Raw genomic sequence first — 21,772 nt, forward strand, 5'->3', positions numbered from 1 at the left:
AAAAAACAGATAAATCGATGATAGAAGAAGAGGTGGTGATGCCAGGCGCATTATCGGATAACGAGCTTCTGGCATCCAGCCAGGGGACAGTACCCGTCGAGAGCAGTACACTCGGGACCAGCCGTAATACCGCTGTGCTGAAACCAACAATAGCGACCTCCCGGAGCGAAGCAACAGACAAATTAGTGGTTTGTAGCGTGGAATCCACTGCCGTGAAGCTGGGTGTAGCAAGTACCAGACATAGTACTCCTAACCCGAAACCCTCGACGTCAGGGAATCCCTCAAAAGTAAAGACCGACAAGAACGTCGGTCACCGGAAACCGGTTAAGAAGTGAGGTCCTTTGGTATCCTGCTCAACACCCAGTACCAGAAAACCATGCATATTCCCAGCAAGATTGCTATGAATAAAGAGCCCGGTACTGTCGGGGAGCGGGATGGAAAGGGCCTCGCTAAATACCAGGCGAATGTTGAGGAATATAGCAGCAAATGCCTGGCAAACGAGCAGAAGGCGAAGCCGACCGCTCTCAAACGCAACCGATCTCAAGACGAGGTTGAACAAAAGTACAAGCGGAGCTCGGATACTAAGTAACCTCTGGAGAAAAGTAAGCAGCAACAGTCACCCGGTGGGCCACGACCTGCGAAACCCTTTAGCGACGTGGCTAGAAGCCACTCACGTCTGGCGCAATTCCGATAGCGGCAAACTAGCGCCGGAGGTATGGACCAGTGTTGAGGCCATGTTGTCGGAGATGGTCATTGAACATCTCCTCGACGCCAAAGGCGAACACACGGGATCCATCCCCTGCTTTGATTCCTCTCAGGTAGTCCATAGCTTCTACGTTAAAGCATTTATAATAAGTTCGTACTAATATATTATACTGTACTCAATTCCTAGCATGCTCAAATACCTTGTTTTACTATATAAGCTCCAAGTGAAACGTGACTATATAAGCGCCTAATGGGCGCAGTGAACCACGCTCATAAACACTAAATATTGGCCGAAATCATAAAACTCCTAATATATGCAATCTAACCTTGTTTAACCATTGTTTCAAATTGTATAGTTAAACTTGAGTATTAAAAGACACATTTCAATTTGATATAAGGAAAACATAAAATCTGTATCTAGTCTAAAATGGGAATTGTCTTAATATTTTTTTTAGTCGTGAATGCATATCTCGTTGAAGGTGCGTTAGTGATAACTTGCAAAATGGTGAATATTGGAAATTTATAATATTATAGCTGCTCTTTGATATCCAACCACCGTTTTATTACCTATGTAAAGTTTCTGTTTCGCGGAAATCTCCTTAGATAGGAGGATAAGTATTCACATAAGATCATTTTCATCTTATTCTATCTAAAACAAAATTTACTGAACCTAAATCGTCTGTGTTCAGTGTGAGGTGAATGATTTGGTCTTTTCCAACCCGACTAGGCATAAGATTACATCAATATAAATACCTCTTGATCATTCATTTCAAAAGTTATTTTTCTAAACTGATAGTGGCTCTGAAGGGAAGAGAATGATTAGAGTACCAAAAACACAGTGTATACATTCTCCAATCTATATCTGTAGAGTAAATTTCAATACTGCTGTTGACTTTACCTCCCAAATCGAAAATGAAGAAGAATATCTAGGAGCATGAGGACAGCTTTGCACAATGAGACGCAGCATGCTAGAGTCGCTTAACCTTGTTCTGATCTCCAGCACAGCGAGGCGCAGATTCTCTACGTGCACCATCTTCGCGAGGCTAGCTGTGAATTCCTCTCGTTGGGCTGTACTGAGGCCGAAGAGGACGAAAGGCATGGACTGCAAGCTCCACGGAGCGTCGCCAGCCTTTGAGGCAACCTTCAGCGTCCGGTACCAACTTTCCAGCATACCATTGGACTGTGGATGGTATGCAGTTTGAAGCCAAGGAACTTGCCTAACTCCGTGAAAAGAGTAGATTCGAATTGCATGCCATGGTCCATGATGGTCACGGCTGGTACACCTAAGCACGGGATTCACTCTCGACAGAGGGCCTCGGCACATGAGTGCGCCGTAATATCAGACAAAGGTATTGCTTCAGGCCACCGCGTAAACATGTCGATAATTGTGAGGTAATACTTATAACCATGTGAGCCTCGCAAAGAGCCGATGATGTCGAGATAGATGGTGTGAAAACGCTTAGTCAACCTTGGGGATACGCATACCTCCTTCCGTACGTGCTTGTTAACCTTGCACTTCTGGCACGCGATGCACTGACATGCTCAAGGGTTTATGTCCTTGTTCATGGACGGACAAAAGTATTTCCCAGTGACTAACCGGTTCACCGTCCTGATGCCTGGGTGCGTAAAATTGTGTATTGCATAAAATAGTTCCCTGCCAAACCTGCTTGAATTTTTATTTGGAGTTTGGCTTCAGATTCTGAAGCGCTGCGTCGTTTCTTTGTGCCTTGGTGATTGCGGTATAATTGGTCGCGACAGGGACTGCGATCTCCGAGTTTCGAGACAAAGTGTCTGCAACAACATTGCCTTTTCTAGGCATGTGTTGGATGTCAGAAGTAAACTGGCTGATATAACTTAAATACCGAAGTTGACGAGGGGACGCTTTGTCGGGCATCAGTCTAAGTGCGAAAGTAGGGGGCTTGTGGTCCGTGAGCACGGTGAAAAGGAGAATCAGAAATATTATATAGCGAGTAGCTCACGATCTTAGGCACTGTAGTTACCTTGAGCTGGATTGAGTTGCTTCGAAAATGAGCCCTTGTTGACATCCTCTAGCCCCTTGTTAGCCATCAGCTGATTCCACGACCGTTCAATGAGGCGGCAGAGGCGCATTCTCGATGGCGTTCAGCGTTCGCGCTTTCGATGTGCCGCCACATTATCATCACACTTAATGCTATGAATGTGATAAGCTCGCAGCAGCCAGAAGAATCCGACTAATGGGATTTGAACCCTGAGCAACAAAATCAAGAGGCTAGCCCTCCAACCATCGCGTCGTTAAGAAAAGATAGAATCCATAGCATATATTAGGGAGCAACCTGCAATAACTTCCTTTTATAAAATGCGCGCCACTCAGTTAGTTGATGTCATAGCGGAGCGCTAGTGGTCTCGTTCAAGAGGGGATACTGTAAAGTTTTGTCCCGACATGGTTCAGTCGCCATCATGCGTTGGAATAGTGAGGAGCATGCCTTTGCCGTTGAGGTTTACTTTTCAAGCGGATGTTCGGTTATTGCACCACAGCGTGCATTTCGGAATCGCTTTAATTTAGCTCCGTTGGCTCCCGTCCCAGACCGCAAATCAATTGTTACGTGGGTGACTACATTCAAACAAACTGCAAGTGCGACAAAAGGATGAACTGGAGTCCCTCGGCCCGTTAGATCACCTGAGAACATTGAAGCAGTGAGAGCGCCAATGTTGCGATCGCCACGGCGTTCTGCGCGCAAACACGCATCTACCCTAGGAATATCCGATCGTTCTGTGAGAAGAATTCTTCGTGATGATCTTCATTTTCATCCCTATAAGATGGCGATATTGCAGGAACTTTCAGAACGTGTCTTCAATTCTCGGATGAACGCGTGTGAGCTTCTTCTTGATGTCGTTCCCGAGGGTGCTTTTTTTTTTAGCGATGAAGCCCATTTTCATTTGTGTGGGTCGGTTAACAAACAAAACATGTGCTACTGGGCTGACACCAACCCTCGAGAATTGCATCAAAAGCTTTTGCATTCATCCAAAGTCACAGTGTGGTGTGCAATTTCCTCAGCTGGAATTATTGGTCCCTGGTTTTTTGAGGAAAATGAGGTTACAGTGACAGTGAATTCGGACCGGTATGTAAACATGCTACAGAATTTTTTTTTTCCCACGGCTAGAAAATTTGGATTTGGGGGACACTTGGTTCCAACAAGACGGTGCAACAGCACATACTTCAAGAGCATCGATGGATGCTTTCAGGGAACACTTTCCAGAGCGCCTTATCTCAATTAGAGGAGATTTGGAATGGCCGGCACGCTCTCCCGATCTGTCTCCTTGTGATTTTTTTCAATGGGGTTTTTTGAAATCCCGTGTTTATGTGAACCGTCCAAGAACCCTACAAGATTTGAAGACCAACATCCAAGAAGAAATTGCCAACATAACACCTGCTATGCTAACAAGAGTCATGACAAACGCCAGAAATCGGTTTACGCAATGTATGGAGAATGGGGGACGTCACCTAACAGATTTGATCTTCAAAACAATGTAAATAAAAACTTTAGACATGTACCTACATTATAAAAAATAAATAAATATTTTCCGATGCATACAATAGTTTTTATTGAGTTTTGAAAAAAGGAAGTTATGCTGCCGCACCCTGTATATACAAAACTGAATTCAAGCCAAGCTGGAAGTTGCCTTGGGATACTGTTTCATGCAGCCTCAAATCGCCTTAGCTCAAAATTGCGATTGTCTTAATACCTCACAATTCGAAATAGCGCTCTATACACTAATGGCGTTGGCTGACTTTCCCAAATATTTTTTTTTGTTCCCCAACCATCCTTGCTCCCCGAGTATCCTTTCTGCACATCCACAAGTCGCGGTTCACTCCCTTGCGTAGAATAGAGTAACCACACAGTTTCTTTTTCCTGTTGTTATTTTCTTCCTATTTAGCTTGCAATAAGTCAGCCCTTCAGTTTCATTACAGCAAAACTTAATACTGTACAAATGACAAACGATACAACCCAAAGACTCACACAAAAATCCACGACCAAGAAGAATTAGAACCGGGAACGATGATATTGACAAACCGACGCTCAGCCAAGAAGTCCATCGCACCGACCAGACATAAACATGCGGTCGGTGTATTGACGGTTTTCTTTTCTCATGAGGCAGAGAGTGTTTTTTGAGGTTTTGTGGAAATGAAACCTTATTTATGCAAAACCTTCTTAAAATCGGCCGATTATCTTTCTATGTGTATGTTTGTCACTTTTCACAGAAGCAGAAAAATTGACACGAAATTTGGTGAATAACCTGGAACGGTGAACGCCCATGCATGCAGTGAGTAACATCGGCCTACATTGAGCTTAAGGTGGGTCTCCATGCATATAAAAACAGGGTGTACAGTTTTTTCCCCCAAGTACAGGTATGTTGAGCATCAAATGAAAGACCGGGAGGCCTCGACTGGTACCTTTCGAAGTCTTAGTTTTGACACCAGTTGAAATTGGGAAAATGACCACTTTTCGCATGAGACCATTTTCAGCAACCAATCAGCCTAAAATGTGAAAAAAAATCAAACTAACCCTCAAAAAAACCCTCCATATCGCTATCTGCTCAAATAAAGTTAGTGTTTTCTAAGCACTATAAAAAACAAAAATTGTAATTTTCTTTAACAATTTGAGGGAGTCTTGGGTCCTTCATTTCCTTAGACGTCTAATGTTGCTAATTGGGTGCTAACCCAAGAGAGAGAATAGTGGAGGAGGAGGAAGTTGCTTCCTATAAAGTAGATGGCGGAGTCATGACTCGCTCAATTTCTCAAACAAAGTATAGATCGAGTCACTTTTATTTTTTCAGCAATTACCTTTGCTCGGTTCAAAAGCTAGGTCGGCTCATCTTGACAGATTAGGCTATTTCTCTCGGACGTAGGTCTGAAATCCATGGAGTTGAGAGGCTTCCAAATCAATATCTAGTGCATCAAGTCACTTCAATTCTCAACAGCGTACATTACATGTGCATCATTTGGACCATCGAATACGTCCCCCTCGCATTTTTTCAGGATTGCTACGCCAAAGTGCCAGTGGTTGCCTTTTATAGACGGACAGAGGTCAGGATCATAAACTGCGACACGGCGGACGGCACTGCGGTAAATTTTCGATTTTATACTTTTGTTGATGCGCCGGCCACAAAGAAAACATCATTTGTGGAAGACCATTTCATCCAAGTTGCGCTGATGATTGCATTGATTCGAGGTATTCAAACCTCCCCATTCTCATAAGTCGCTTCCACTGGCAGTGATAGCACCTCTTTTATTGGATTCGTCGTGAAAAATGCAGTTTTATTCAGATTCAGTATCAAACCATGTTGCATGAGGTGATCATTCCACTTTTGGATAAGGTCCTCTAGATAAACTTTTTTGCTAAAAAAAGATCACCTGCATCGAGTAGTATATAGACTCCTGGACGTTGGATATCCCATGTCAATGACAGTGTCCATAACAACAGCAAAGAGAAGGAGGGCGAAAGAATGTTTGTTGATGAACACCGACAGAGACATAAAGCAACTTTGATATACCTACCACATTTCGGATCGCGAGAAAACATTTATTTTATCCATACAAACAATCAAAATTTCACTAAATATAGTTGGCAGTAACTCATACTTCGGACTTAAGGCGAAAACCACGGCTATGCACCATCGATGCCGGTTCATGAAAAACTATCATACAATCTTCCAAGCTCCTCCTGTGTACACCAAATCGCGAACAGTAGAGCATAATATGCTCTGGGTCTTCAATTATTCACCTACATTTAAGATGAAGTGAGATCATGCAGGAGATCCATCTGTACCACTCCTACAATAACACATGCTACATCATCTGATGTTGTCCTGAAGGCTCGGTACACTCTTAAAGTAACTAAATGGTTGTTTATATTTACTCTACTTCTATTGCTCTCGCACGGTTGTGCTTCTTTGCGAATCGGTACTATGTGCAATAGCGAACTACTTCCTCAATGAATCTTAGTCTTAAACCAGATCAAATTCACTGAGGAAGATTATGACTGGTGTCCAAAATCCCGACATATGAAAAATAACATCTAACATCAGAGCCTGATGACATTTTCCTTTAGTGTTTAAAATCGGAGCTAGCTTTCATCTTTCTTAGTATGTCTTCGTAGGACATAGTACCAGAGCTAGAAATGGTGATCGCCCTTGTGTTTCTTCTCACGTCTCCAGGTGTATGCTTATGTAGCTGTCATCTGTGTCGACAACGTTACTTTCGAAAGAGTTATTTTAGGGTCCTCCTTCAATTCTTTGAGATCCTCTCACGGCTTATTGTTCAGAACCCTAATTTTGAGTCTCAACTTTAATTCGTTTATACGCTTTGAAAAATAGTACTATAGTATTGGTATAGTACTATTAATATTGCCATAAAAAAATAAAACTATATAGAAATTTCTTGGTCCAAAAACTGCTATTTGCGAAATTTTGCCACAGAAATACCTTATGTGAATGTGTAATGATCTAATGGGATTTGGTTATGGTCAAACGACCAGCCTGAGTAACCGGAGACGACCTAGAGGGAAGAGCTATTCCAAAAACTTAAAAATTTGGCGAAATTGACCGTGAAGGTCCACCCGCAATTACTGAAGCTTCATAGTAGCGCTCGGTCGACACGTGCTTGCACCCCTTTGTGCTAGCCAGGTTGGGGAATGTGGAGTGCGTGGAGTCCTTTGAACGCTACAATTCCTCACGTGTCTATACCAGTACGTCGGTCTGCACCGGACCACCGCACTAGAAAATCTCTTGATTGATTTTGAAAATAATCGCACAAACTTAGGGAATCGCATAAGCCTAACGAGTTAAAACAAAACACGAGCTAAAATCTGAAAATTGAAAATAAAAACGGCACTACCACGTGCGTGGAGCCGTAAATTTCCGGGCGCGATTGCTACGATCAAGGAGAGGAAATCCACGACAGATCACAGTCACGATCCCTGTTTGTTCTGACTCAGGGGATTGTTGAGACACGGCCCCTGAGGTTCGCTCCCTTCCTTGACTTCCTCAGACAATTATTCTGGAGGATGTCCCTGAATGGTGAGAGCTTTGCAGGGATTGAGGAGGGGGAGGTGACAGGAAAGGAATCCTCAAATCAAAGAAGATTACTTATGCTTTATTACTTGTGATATATTCAAAAAAAGAATCAATTCAAAAGAGCAAAAACCGAACTAAAATAAAACATACTAGAATAACTAAACTAAATAATAAATAAGAATAATAAATAAGAATAATAATAGCCTGACGTGCTGTTAGTTGACAAGACGGGTCGCCCCCGCGTATATTATTGATGTTGATATCCCCATTAAAAGCAACATTAAACGAAAATACGTGAAGAAGAAGGTGAACTATGAGCCACTAGCTCCGGAAATCAAAGAAATTTGGCGTCTCGAGCGGGTGGTTGTAGTTCCCATAATATTGCCAGCTACAAGTATTGTACCTAAATCCCTCACGGTTTCCCTTGATGTCCTTGGACTTTCGCACAATCTGGTTCAAACCATGCAGAAGTATACCATTCTGCATACGTGCTCGAAGTTGCCGGAAATTTTCAACAGATTCTCCAATTGACCTACGACCGTCCACCACCACCAGTGCCTCTTTATAATTTAATTAGGTGGGATCGTCCGAGCCTAAATGTTTGGCATTTAGTGCTAGTATTAGGTAAAATCCGACATCTGCCAAGATCTCGACAACTCGAAATATAAATAATAAAATCAATATAATATAGTTTAAAATAAAACAAGTCGGGAAACCGGAAGCTGGACGCTTCAAGTATCAAAGGTCTTGTGTACTTCTTATATAAAGACATTTGTGTGTGCATTTGCCATTAGTAATATATGTATATTTTATGTGAGAGCATCCACTTACGGGGGATATTGATACATAGTCTTGAATTTGAACTGAACCGACAACTTTGACCGACAGAAAATTGGCAGGATGATCGACTGAAATACTGAGTCAATATTGGCGTAAAATTGAGGCAGGGTTGTTAAAGGGTTGATTTTCGTGTAAATTCTCCGGTAAAGAATAACAAACAATGCGGGGAAACGCGACGACTGTCCAGATGAACACCGAGACATTTTTTTAATTTTCTTGAAATTCTGTTCATGTACGCGCAATTCGCGGGCAACTCGATTACCGGACGGAGCGATAAGATTGTCAAGTTATTGAATGAGCACGGAGTCGCTTAAATATTAAATACATAAATTACAACCAGCCAATGATACAATTTGGCCAACACTACTTCGCGAACAGTATTTCTTCGGGATCGTACAATTCATAAAAATCGAAAATCAACAAAAACACTTGGAGTCGAAAACTAGCATAGCATCTCCTCTACGCCGGACGTAAAACTATCAATCATTTCCCAAGTGCGCGCTCGATGTCACACAATTTCAAGCGAAACTGATGCAGGAAAGAAAATCAATGCTGTAAGTAGGCTTTATGCGATTCAAATTTTCCACTCGACAAAGACCAAATTATGTAATTTATCACCCTCGGTGGTTTTCAGGCTGAAACCCACAAAAATTCAAAGGAAACTGCACGAATTAATTAACTACGGAAAATCCTATGAGCTTTTTTTAGATAAATTCTCCTTGATTGAAAAAAAAATCACGGACAACAAAAACACTTCTGCCGTTTAATGTGACTCCGTTGCTAAAAACTCATGTTTTGCCCTGTTCCTTTGTTCTCCCATGCACATCGGCTGTCCCTCGATCAGCCGATCTCGCTGAACCTGGTCTTGAACTGCAAGAGCTCATGCTGCCAGCACCATACGCAGTAGCGTTGACGGATGCGGCATATCATTCCCCTCTGTCAGGATCAATTCGCCCGAAGGCATTCAATAACGTGAAATATGCGGCGAAATTTAAAGTAATTGCACAGTATAGAATGCATTATTTGATGAAATTAATCCCGAAAAAACCGCGGCCATTATAAATGACTCTCCAATTATGATTTCATTCCATATTAATAAGTAGATTGCCAAAAAAGGATTAACAGACATAAATAGGCGAATGCGCCTAAATGGCATGAGAGAAAATTCTTAAAATAAAAACTAAACTTTCAAATATAATTCAGCCGATTATGAGCCTTGTCTCAGACATCAGTTTTTGATTTCACACGAGTATGAAATAAACCAACACTTAATTATGTGAATACATTTAAGTCAAAGTTCCTCTCAAAATTATGTAGATATCGCAACGAGTGACTAGATACCCTATGAAAGTCTCTCTTTTTTCCGAAACTTGCAGGCTTCGATGCTCAAAGATCAACTAAAAACTTCACTGTGGAGTATGTTGTTTTTACGCGATCCAACGCTATAGAGGGTCACACCGTATCACTTAGTAATGAGCGAGGCTTACAGGAACTTTTCAAACAACAGAACCCAACAAGGTAAAAAACATACATACAGCAATTCATTGTACACCAATAGATAAAACCATAAATATTTCAATTAGATTTATTTCACATGGATGGAGGGGAGACCAAACTTCGGAATCATGCAACCTCATTCGCCAGAAATATCTTACTCGAGGCGACTACAACATCTTCGTCATTGATTGGGGCATTTCAGCCCAGAACCTCAATTATGTTCAAGTAGCGTTAGATTCATTAGAAGCAGGAAAGCAGGTTGCCTCATTTCTTGACAGGCTAAACGAGGAGTATGATCTTGATTTCAACAACACTTATATGATTGGTTACAGTCTAGGTGCGCACGTCGTCGGGTTAGCAGCCAAACATGCAACAAGAGGAAAGGTTAACACTATTTTTGGTTTAGATCCGGCTGGTCCATTGTTCACTGCTGCTGATCCCAGCATACGATTAACAGCGAAAGACGCGTTGTACGTCGAAACCATACACACAAATGCCGGGTTTAATGGTTTTTCGAAACCCATCGGTATCGCTTCTTTCTTCCCGAATGGAGGAACCCATCAGCCAGGATGTAGCGATTTCTTTGGAAGTTGCTCGCATCAGAAATCCTACCAGTACTTTGCTGATTCCTTAGATGTCAACTATAAATTTTTTGCTGTGCAGTGTTCTGAATTGATTTTCAAAGTTTCACAGAAATGTAAATCTACTGGAAACGTGGCTAGGATGGGCGGCGAACCATCGAATTTCGGACGAGGAGTTGAAGGAATTTACTATCTCACAATTAAATGAGTTTACTTTTGTGTATCATAATATTTATGGAAGTATCGATCAAATAAAAATGTTATCCAAATTTCAGTAGAATATTTTCCACAGTAGTTCGTAAATCTCGGTCATTGGCCACATTGATGTCAAAATATCATTTTAATGGTGTATCATTAGCATTTCAGACAAAACATCATTAGTTTGTGTGGCATACATTCAGATGAGCTCAAACTTACCCAATTCTTGCTGTATCGATTAGTTGAACTTTAATCTAGATACTTCCAAAATTTATAACTACACCGTGGATAAAGCAAATCTTTTGCATAAGCTCTTGGATACTTCATGTTGCCTTTCTCTATGAAGCTCATGCTTAGACCCGTTTTCTTTAGGAAACTTAATTCTTTCATCTCAGGAAATCGTCATGATATGACTACCATAAATCAATACTCGCAGTACTGGTAGTAAGGTAACTTTCTTGTTTCTAAAAGGTAACTTTTTAACACAATTGTCAAAGAAATATTGTAGTCTTCATTAGAAACCTGAGATTCTTAAATGAATCAGAGGCCTTGGGAAGAGTTTCAAAGGACCACAATAATCTGGTTCAGGGGAGGACGGTGATGACTAACGAAAAAGGATATTAATATGTACTAAAAACGCAAGTCTGATTCAGCTGTGGAACTGGCGTTCATTGGTACTGGTGCATAACATGAATTAGACCGTCAGGCTATTCAGCAAAGGCGATAGGCCAGGAAACTGCTGTAGAAGCTTTCTACACAAAAGTACAGAACTTAACGGTGAATTGAAGCACATCCGGAAACCTAACTATTGGTAGAATAGTGCTCGTTGCTCGGACCATCATCGAGCCAGGCAATCGCACGAAAGATCAATCCTTTAAGGATAACACTCTGCTCAAAGACGAATGTAAACTCTTAAAGCACGTCTTTTTTTTCAGGAGGTCGAAATCTTCAAAAGACACCAGCGTTTGGGAATTTTACCCAGTAAAACCACCCCCAATTCACTCCCTGCCCTGCGAGGCATCACGGAGCGGAGTCAGCTCATTCTAGCTTAGTCACCTTTCTTCTATACGCGGCGCACGTGACCGCGTTTTTCTCCTCTCCTCTGCCTTTCGCAGTTTGGTTTGGATAGATACGATCATGGAATTGACCGCATCCCAATTTCCTTGATGTGCTACCATTTTCGGCACCAAATTTTCTGGTCCCAGTACCTCTCCTAGAGCCTCCTCTAAATTCTTCCTTTCTTCCAAAAATCTCAGACAATGGAAGAATACATGCTCTTGGTCCTCTGAGACTCCATCGCAATTTGGACAGTCGGGTGAGGTCTCCAATTTAAACTTGTGCAGGCATTGGCGATATCCTCCGTGTCCCGTGATAAACTGGATGAGATTAGAATTAATCTCACCGTATCGTCTCTCCAACCATTCCTTGATGGTAGGAATGAGCCTGTGAGCCCTTTCCCGAGCGTTCCCACCGCTCTTGCCATCTATTTATGGATCTCTCCCTCTCATCTGCCAAGATGTCAATCGGCATCATTTGTGAGACGACGAATGCTGCATCATCTGAGGCAGTCATGAAGGCCCTCCTACGTTCGGCATCATCCTCGCCAGGGCCATACTAGCAGTGAATGATTCGTCGCGAACATACTATACGTGTTGCTTATAGCTGAGCTTCCTGTCTATCACCACCCCCAAGTATTTGATGGTCGGCTTGGAAGTGATGATATGATTCCCGATTCTAATACAGGCGTAACTTCTCTTCCGGCGCTTAGTGATGAGGACCTCTTCTGTCTTTTCTTCCGCAAATGTCAGACCAGAGCTCCCTAGCCAACATTTAACAACACTGTTTGCCTCGCTTGAGTTTAACTCAGCATCTTTGAGATGCTTTGCGACAACAACCAGCGCTATGTTGTTAACGTAATCCACCACTATGGCTTCCCTCGGAAAGAGAAGATTAAGTACATCGTTGCACATGATGTTCCACAGTAGTGGCCCCAATACGGAGCCCTGCGCAGAAACAACGTACTCCTGGGGTCCGTCATCAGCGCCACACCGGAGCTCCCTTTTAACTAAATAACTGTCAACGATAGAAGCGATATAGGCGGGAATGGCAACCTTAACTAGGATTTGACTACCTTCTCCATGAATTGCATCTTCGGCCAAGCCAATAACCAATTTGATGACATTAATGGTTGATCTGATTTTACGGAACCCATACTGCCGATCTGAAAAGCCGCCTTAGCTCTCAACAACCGGGAGTAATCTATTACAGATTACCGGCTCTAACATTTTCCCCACAGTGTCCACAAGACATATGAGTCTGTATAAGGATGATTCACCTGAAGGTTTGCTAGGCTTAGGTAGAAGTACCAACTTCTGCTGCTTCCATGCCGCTGGAAATATCTCCTTGGACATGCACGCAAACTTAAGGGCCTTATTCGATACTCCGTCCAGGCCCGGCGCTTTATTGTCTCCTATTCAACAGCAGAAATCCAGCACATCCACATCACATTCAGAGGTGGCTGGAATATGTCGGTGGCCTCCTCTTATTGGGAATAACACCTAGATGATTTTCAGCAAGAGGGTGATCGGCGGCGATGAACAATCTCTGAATCATCCCATCTCGATTCTATAAGCACTGCCCAAGGGTTTCGCTTCTAAGCAGAGCTCGCTAAAGCATTTCCTTTTGCTTCTCTGGATGGCGCGCTTGAGGGTTTTGCGGGCTGCCTTATAGGCGCACTCTTTTTGCCCCTGATCGACTCTACCCACAGCCCTCTAAGCCGCTCTTCTGGCATGGTGGAAAGGTAATCAAAAGCTGGCCAGTCTTCTACTGGGGAATGAGCACCTCCTAGGCATGGATGCGTCAGGTTGATATCGCCACACCTCTGTGAAGGTCTGCTCGTCCAAAGCTTTTGCAGACCAGCCTGAAATATTTTTTGAGAATTGTGGGGTCCTAAGTCCGGATCAACTTAATGCTATACGGTGGTCCCGCGGGGAGAGACGGAAAAGTGGGTTGGTTGGTTTTAGTGGGTGTGAATCCCACATATTGGTGAAACCTGGCGCAGCAGTGTCTTTCTAAGATTTCCACCTCCATCCATAAAAAATATATATGTATATATACGCGAATATATTTTATACCTTACCCTGTTGGTGTAACTGTAGTGATTGAATCATTTAAACATAGAATTAAGTACCATAGGGTTAATTATCATAAAGTTCAATAACACGAAAAATTTTACGTATTATTTCCGAGTTATCACAATCTCGGCAGATGCCGGATTTTACCTAATACTAGCACTAAGGGCCAAGCATTTAGGCTCGGACGATCCTACCTACTTAAAAACTAAAGGGCCACTGGTAGTGGTGGCCGGTGGTAGGTCAGTGGGAGAATCCGTCGAGTACTCCCCGCAACATCGAGCACGTATGCAGAATGGTGTACTTCTGCATGGTTTGAACCAGACTGTGCGAAAATTCCAGGACATCAAGGGAAGCCGTGAGGGATTTAGGTACAATACCTGTAGCTGACAATATTATGGGAACTACAACCACCCGCTCGAGACGCCAAATTTCTTTGATTTCCCGAGCCAATGGCTCATAGTTCACCTTCTTTTCCATGTATTTCCGTTCAATGTTGCTATTATGGGGGATAGCAACATCAATAATATACGCGGAGCGACCCGTCTTGTCAACTAACAGTACGTCTGGCTTGTTGTGTGCGGTATGGCGATCAGTCAGAACTTGCCGGTCCCAATACATTATATAAGCAGAACTATCAAGTACTGCTTGCGGCTCATATCGGTAAACCGGACATGTCCCCGTGATCAGCCCATGCTTGTATGCAAGGTTTTGATGGATAACCTTACATACAGCATTATGCCTGGTGATGTATTGCACCGGTGCCATAACAGTACAGCCAGAAATGAGATGGTCCAACGTCTCTACCGCCGAACCACACATTCTGCACTGGTCGTTCTCCACCCGTTCTTTCATGATGAGCTTTTTATAAGCTCGGGTGGCGACCACGCCATCCTGAATGGCACACATGAACCCCTCCGTCTCAGCAAAGAGCTCCCCAGCACACAGCCATCTGTTCGACTGATGCAAATCGACAAATGGCTGCCAAAGACAATTCACGTGTTTACCGTGCATTGCCTTCGACTTCCATTCATCGATCCGCTCTTGGTCCGACTTCACCCCACTCAGAGGATTGAAAGATCGATCCTTCAAGTTAAGTGGAGTCAATCCACAGTCTGCCTTACAGACAGCCGCATGCAAGAGACTCGCCTGCTCTTTGCTGTAAAAATAAGCGTGCAGCGAGTCGACTTGGCGATGATGTTGTGCCGCCACGTCAACCACGCCCCTACCTCCGATGTCACGAGGCAGGTTCATCCGCTCCACGGCAGACTTTGGGTGATGCATTCGGAATCTGGACATAGTTGTCCGTATCCGCCGCTGGACGTTTTCCAGGTCGGTCTTCGTCCACGGCAATATTCCGAATGCATAAGCCAGTGAAGGGATAGCGAATACATTCAACGCGATTTCAGCACCAGCTTTACACGTCGCAGGAATTCGGACAGCAGAGCTTCCTTCAGATCACCAACTCGAGCATAGGTTCCTTGCAGAATTCCTAGGTACTTGTAGAAGTCTGTCTCGGTCATAGCTTCGATGTGGAGGTCACGAAGGTCAATGCTATGTCCGGTATGCGGCTCGTCATGACCTTTGCAGATGGCTTGGATTCGACACTTGTCTAATCCAAACTCCACCCGAATATCACGGCTGAACATGTCTATTATTCGCAACAGACTTCTAAGATGGTTGTCAGTACCAGCATACAGCTTGATGTCACCTAAGTACATCAAGTGTGTCAGTTCGCACTTAGCACGTAGGCCATACTTTATTGCAAAACCATGCCCTCTAGCATCATTCAGTAGCCATGAAAGGGGGTTCAGTGCCATACAAAACCAAAGGCGACTCAACGAATCCCCCTGGAAGATGCCCCTCCGTATACGGATGGGCTCTGAGGTATTAGCACCCTCAGATACACGCACCGATAAGGTGGTATGCCACCCTTCCATGACTGTCGCCAAAAACTTTATTAGTTTCGGATCAATGCGATACAGATGTAGGATAACGATTAGCCAGGTATGCGAAACGCTATCAAAAGCCTTGGCATAATCGAAATAGCAACTGAAGATGTTTCTTTGGCCTCTAGTTGCTTGTCCTACAACTACCGAGTCGATAATGAGTTGCTCTTTGCAACCCCTTGACCCAACTCGGCAGCCCTTCTGCTCCTCGGACAGAATGTTGTTGGTCTGGAGGTGCGCATTGATCCTTCCACTAATAATGGACATGATGAATTTGCAGAGGGTTGGTAAGCAAGTGATCGGTCTTGTGTCTGCGGGGTCCTGCACCGTGCCCTTCTTAGGGATAAGGTAGGTAATCCCCGCAGTGAGGAAAGGTGGAAATTCCTCCGGCCGACTCATGACCTCATTTATACTGCGTGCCAACCGACTGTGTACGCTGGTAAATTTCTTATACCAGAAATTTTGCACCCGATCCAGACCTGGGCCCCTCCAGTTCTTCGAGATGTTTATGGCTCGTCGAACTTCTCTTCGGTAACATCCGCGAAATTCATGCCAGGTGTATTGGCATGGCGGGTACCTTCGGCGGTGATCCACTCAGCATGCTCAGCATGCTAGGCAGGTAATCCCTAAAGTCCACCCCAATACTCTTTCGCTTCCGTCACCGAGAACTGTATTGTCTGGGCGCTCTGTTGGGATTCGTTGAGAGATCTGAAAAAGCTCCGCTGGTTCCTCGCGTATGTTGCATTCTGGACACGTCTGGAATAACTTTCGCCATACCGTCGTAACCGACTGCATATGACAGAAAGTTTCTGTTTTAGTGTGTCCAGAATTTTAACAACGGGTGTCTCACAGGGGATGGCATAGTTCCGGTAAACCCTCTGCACTTTATTTCTCACCCGTCGGCTGGCACTGCCAGTGCTGATCTGAATCAGTCTAGCAATGTCCTGCCTTAGTGAGTCCCGCCGACGTTCCAGACGAATTTTCCATGGTGGATCTCTTTTGTCACTCAAACCAATAACGCGAAAGCGAATCTTCTGACCGTGCAATCTGATAGCCGCAACTGCAGCACAATACACAAGTGATTGTAGTTGCAGCAGCGACATATCAGCACACATTCGAGATGCAATCTCATCATTGATTTGAGATAGAATTCCCGGAGTTGCTGGAGATGCATAGAGCCTGGGAATACCTGGTCTATGCAAAGGATCCATATCCGAGAATTCTATACACGCTCTTTGGAATTCGTCCCGAACCTCAGTGGAAACCTCAGCTGGACGGTGGAGAAGAGTGCTTCGGCGAGTACTGAACCTGTTGCCTGCAGTGCGGCGTGGTGTTCTTCATGCCGACGCCTCTGCCCCCATCGACTCTCGGTCACCAGTTTCCCCGATGACTTCAAGTCGAACACGTTCCCTGATGGTGGCCGGGATTGTGTCGACGAATCTCTGGTGCAACAAGGGGCGGTAAGATGTTGTACCCGCCCCCGCCGTTATTTCGTAGTAGGAGCGGATGATGGAGAGGTTCATTTCTTCAGTCCATTTCATCCGCTTCCTACGCGAACCTGCTGAAGTGGTCGCCACAGATTGTGGCGAAACAGCTGCAGCAGGCGGAGTTGTGCTCCTGGTCGTCGCGGCGCCTAGACGTCGAACCGCCCCACGACTAGCGCTTTCGACGCGTGCTGTCCATTACGAGAGCCCGACCCAGTCACCAAGTCAGACGACTCCCGCCGGTTATCCGTACCGGACCTTAAATTTCTCCTTCTTCTCATTTTTGGTGGTGCATTTTATCCTTAGCTGCCAGGTGTATAGATAGCTTCCTTAGTGAGTAATCTACATGACTGCAAAGTTCCTGCACTTTCCTCACCTACCCCCTGAGACGCTGCGGTGGCGTACAGCCATTCAGACTGAAGCTATCCATCCCTCCTCCTTTCACAACCGGGCTTGGCACCGGCTTCGGCGGAGTTACCTATTATTACCTACCTATAATTACCTATTATTATTTTTAATTGTTCAAATGTTATGACTCAGTTTAATCTAGATGAAATGGGTCGGACATAGTCATAAGTATTTGCACTGTTTTCTAGTATTAATTACAATTCAGTACGTTGCATTTTATTTCTTTGCAAATTGTCATTCATATAGTTCAATAAACTACGTATATAAATCAATATTGTGTATGTTAAGATTCAGTGTACAATAAACGGTTTAAAATATAACAAATAATTTTATCCTTTCTACACTCATACGGGATTCTATCTACTACTACAATAGATGGTATTCTGATTTTTAAACGAACCTCTTTGCCTGGAGTTTGGTCTCGAATTTATAGCTTGTATATAAAGCTAAACCTCCTTCTCAAATTCCTTATCTTATCACTTCCTTTGGCAATGCTGAACGTCGTTTGAAAAAATATTCCAGGTCTCCAAAACTCCTAGTCTCCTATACCAAAAGACAGTGCCTGTGTATCAATCAACCTATTCGCCTGAGGATTCGTACTTTCGATTGTATCTAGAGATAGAGGGCAAATTTGGCACGTTTAAGGACTTGATCGAGAAGGACCAAGAGCAGTTACATCCCAACGTGACATACATCGAGGCCAAAATGCAACAATTACATCAGGTACCAAGAGCTGGCAAAACTTGCAGCCATCCAAATACCATTCTTTACCGGCCTTAGAATGGGGTCAATTTATTGAATTATTTAAGTCCCTAGTTCACCAAAACAGAACCCTTGACACGTAGCTACGGAATATATCATCATCAACGGCGCAACAACCAATATCCGGTCTAGGCCTGCCTTAATAAGCAACTCCAGACATCCCGGTTTTCCGCCGAGGTCCACCAATTCGATATCCCTAAAAGCTGTCTGGCGTCCTGACCTACGCCATCGCCCCATCTTAGGCAGGGTCTGCCTCGTCTTCTTTTTCTACCATAGATATTGCCCTTATAGACTTTCCGGGTGGGATCATTCTCGTCCACACGGATTAAGCGACCCGCCCACCGTAACCTATTGAGCCGGCTTTTATTTACAACCGGACGGTCATGGTATCGCTCATAGATTTCGTCGTTATGTAGGCTACGTAATCGTCCATCCTCATGTAGGGGGCCAAAAATTCTTCGGAGGATTCTTCTCTCGAACGCGGCCAAGAGTTCGCAATTTTTCTTGCTAAGAACCCAAGTTACCGAGGAATACATGAGGACTGGCAAGATCATAGTCTTGTACAGTAAGAGCTTTGACCCTATGCTGAGACGTTTCGAGCGGAACAGTTTTTGTAAGCTGAAATAGGCTTTGTTGGCTGCCAACAACCTTGCGCGGATTTCATCATTGTAACTGTTATCGGTTGTGATTTTCGACCCTAGATAGGAGGAATTATCAACGGTCTCAAAGTTGTATTCTCCTCTCCTTATTCTTCCTGTTTGACCAGTGCGGTTTGATGTTGTTGGTTGGTTGTTTTTCGATGCTGACGTTGCCACAATATACTTTGTCTTGCATTCATTGATGTGCAGCCCAAGATATCGCGCTAATCGCCGCCTGCTCGATCTGGATGAAGGCAGTTTGTACGTCTCGGGTGGTTCTTCCCATGATGTCGATATCGTCAGCATAGGCCAATAGTTGGGTGGACTTAAAAAGGATCGTACCTCTTGCATTTACATCAGCATCACGGATCACTTTCTCCAGGGCCAGGTTAAAGAGGACGCATGATAGGGCATCCCCTGGTCGTAGACCGTTGTTGATGTCGAATGGTCTTGAGAATGATCCTGCTGCTTTTATCTGGCCTCGCACATTGGTCAGGGTTAGCCTAGTCAGTCTTATTAATTTCGTCGGGATACCGAATTCTCACATGGCCGTGTATAGTTTTACCCTGGCTATGCTATCATAGGCGGGTTTAAGGTGATGAATAGGTGGTGCAACTATTGTCCATATTCCAACAGTTTTTCCATCGCTTGCCACGGAGAGAAAATCTGATCTGTTGCTGATTTGCCTGAAGTGAAGCCTCTTTGGTATGGCTCAATGATGATGTGGACGTATGGGGTTATCCGGCCTAGCAAGATAGCGGAGAATGTCTTATGGATAGTACTCAGCAACGTGATACCTCTATAATTGCTGCACTGTGTGATATCTCCCTTTTTATGTATGAGACAGATAATACCTCGTTGCCAATCGTCAGGTATTGATTCGCTGTCCCATACCTTGAGCACAAGTTGATGAACCACTTGGTGTAACTGGTCGCCTCCATATTTAATTTATTCGGCTGTAATTCCATCGGCTCCTGGAGACTGATGATTTTGAAGCCGATGAATTGCACGGACTGTTTCTCCTAAACTTGGTGGTGGCAGTATTTGTCCGTCGTCTTCAGTTGGGGGGACCTCCAACTCGTCGATGTTCTTTTTGTTCAGTAGCTCATCAAGGTATTCGACCCATCGGTCCAATATGCCTATTCTGTCGGAAATCAAACTTTTTGTCTCGGCAGGATGAGCATCGTGGTGTATAAGGCTTCATCCTGCTGACTTGTTGGTAAAACTTGCGCGCCTGTAGCAGTTGCTCCCTGTACTTTTCTAGTTCACAGACTTGTTGGTTGTCCTAGGTTTCCTTTTTCCGTCTGTAAAGTCGCTTCTCCGCTCGACGGAGTTCGTGATAAGTCTCTGCGCGTGCCCGCGTTCTTTGAGAATGCAACATTACTCGGTATGCAGCATTCTTCCGTCCCGTTGCTAGCTTACATTCATCGTCAAACCAGCTGTTCCGACTTTTTTTTGCGGCTGGGGCCAAGTATTTTTGTGGCCACATCGATGATAACGTTGTTCAGGTGGTTGTGAAGATCATTTGTGGATGCTTCATCTCCACGACCTCTGCTGACTGCGGTTATTGCGGCATCCATTTCCCTCTTAGACTTCATTGTTACCGATAATAAAGTCACGCTCTTTGAAAGTAAAACTTGTGATAGATATCTTCAAACGTGAGATCAACATCTCACCTCCACACAATATCCGCCTTTCACCAACCATTACCAGCTTCTCAACCAGTTAACTTTGTGACACGGGTACACTTGGACAAACAGAGTGATAATGACGCTTCATAGTCTCCCTCGAGGAGCGCAAAATGAGTTCCTGAATGAGATTAGTATAGCGTTAACTGGATGATGCATGCAGGTTTAAAATCCCATCACGCTGCTCCCCAGTACAACCTACACGGTTTTTCACCCACCAGCTTTTATTTCTTATGTCCTCATATTGGTAATAGAGACTTTTCCATCCGACAAACGAACTGAAGTCAAAGGTAGGGGTTCTAGAAAAGGCATTCGATACCGCCTTTAAAGTCGCGTACTCTGCTAAATACCTCAGGAAGTTGACCACGGAAATTTTTAACACCTTACACCTACAGGTATAGATATTGGACTGCCTGAAGAAGTATAAGTCGGCCATCAAGACCGCCAAGAGGCGGTCTGGATTGGACGATTTTCTGAACATCGAAATTCTCCATTTTGCAACGAAGTACGGAGGCGTCTACTTTGCTATCTACAAGGGATGAAATCATAAAACCGGCCAACCTCCGGTTTCCAAAGTGTTCATTTATTTACTTTTGAACCAATATAAGTTAAGTACATCGCAAACAGTGTATGTACTATCTATTTATAGTATTTACTCCCTTAACAATGTCGTGCCATTGGGGTAATAAACTTTTTATAGAAGTCATGAAATGAAATATAAGGCGGCAATAAAAAATTAACGCGGAAAATTCAGCAAATAATTCAGTTTGTGGAAACTGGCCAACGCCAAAATATACAAATAACCGGATGTGCATTTTGTTATTATTATTCGTATTCG

General features: G+C 43.9%; 1 protein-coding gene across 1 annotated transcript; it reads left to right on the plus strand.

The window, feature by feature from the left end:
- Positions 1-1,047: 1,047 nt before the first annotated feature.
- LOC119646495 (lipoprotein lipase-like) lies at positions 1,048-10,884 on the plus strand. The gene is made up of 3 exons (XM_038046953.1): positions 1,048-1,184; positions 9,975-10,116; positions 10,182-10,884. Exons 1-3 carry the CDS (start codon positions 1,133-1,135, stop codon positions 10,882-10,884), a joined length of 897 nt encoding a protein of 298 aa, XP_037902881.1. The 5' UTR covers positions 1,048-1,132.
- Positions 10,885-21,772: the final 10,888 nt, after the last annotated feature.

This window comes from Hermetia illucens, chromosome 1 (assembly GCF_905115235.1).
Source record: "Hermetia illucens chromosome 1, iHerIll2.2.curated.20191125, whole genome shotgun sequence".
Lineage (NCBI taxonomy): Eukaryota > Metazoa > Arthropoda > Insecta > Diptera > Stratiomyidae > Hermetia > Hermetia illucens.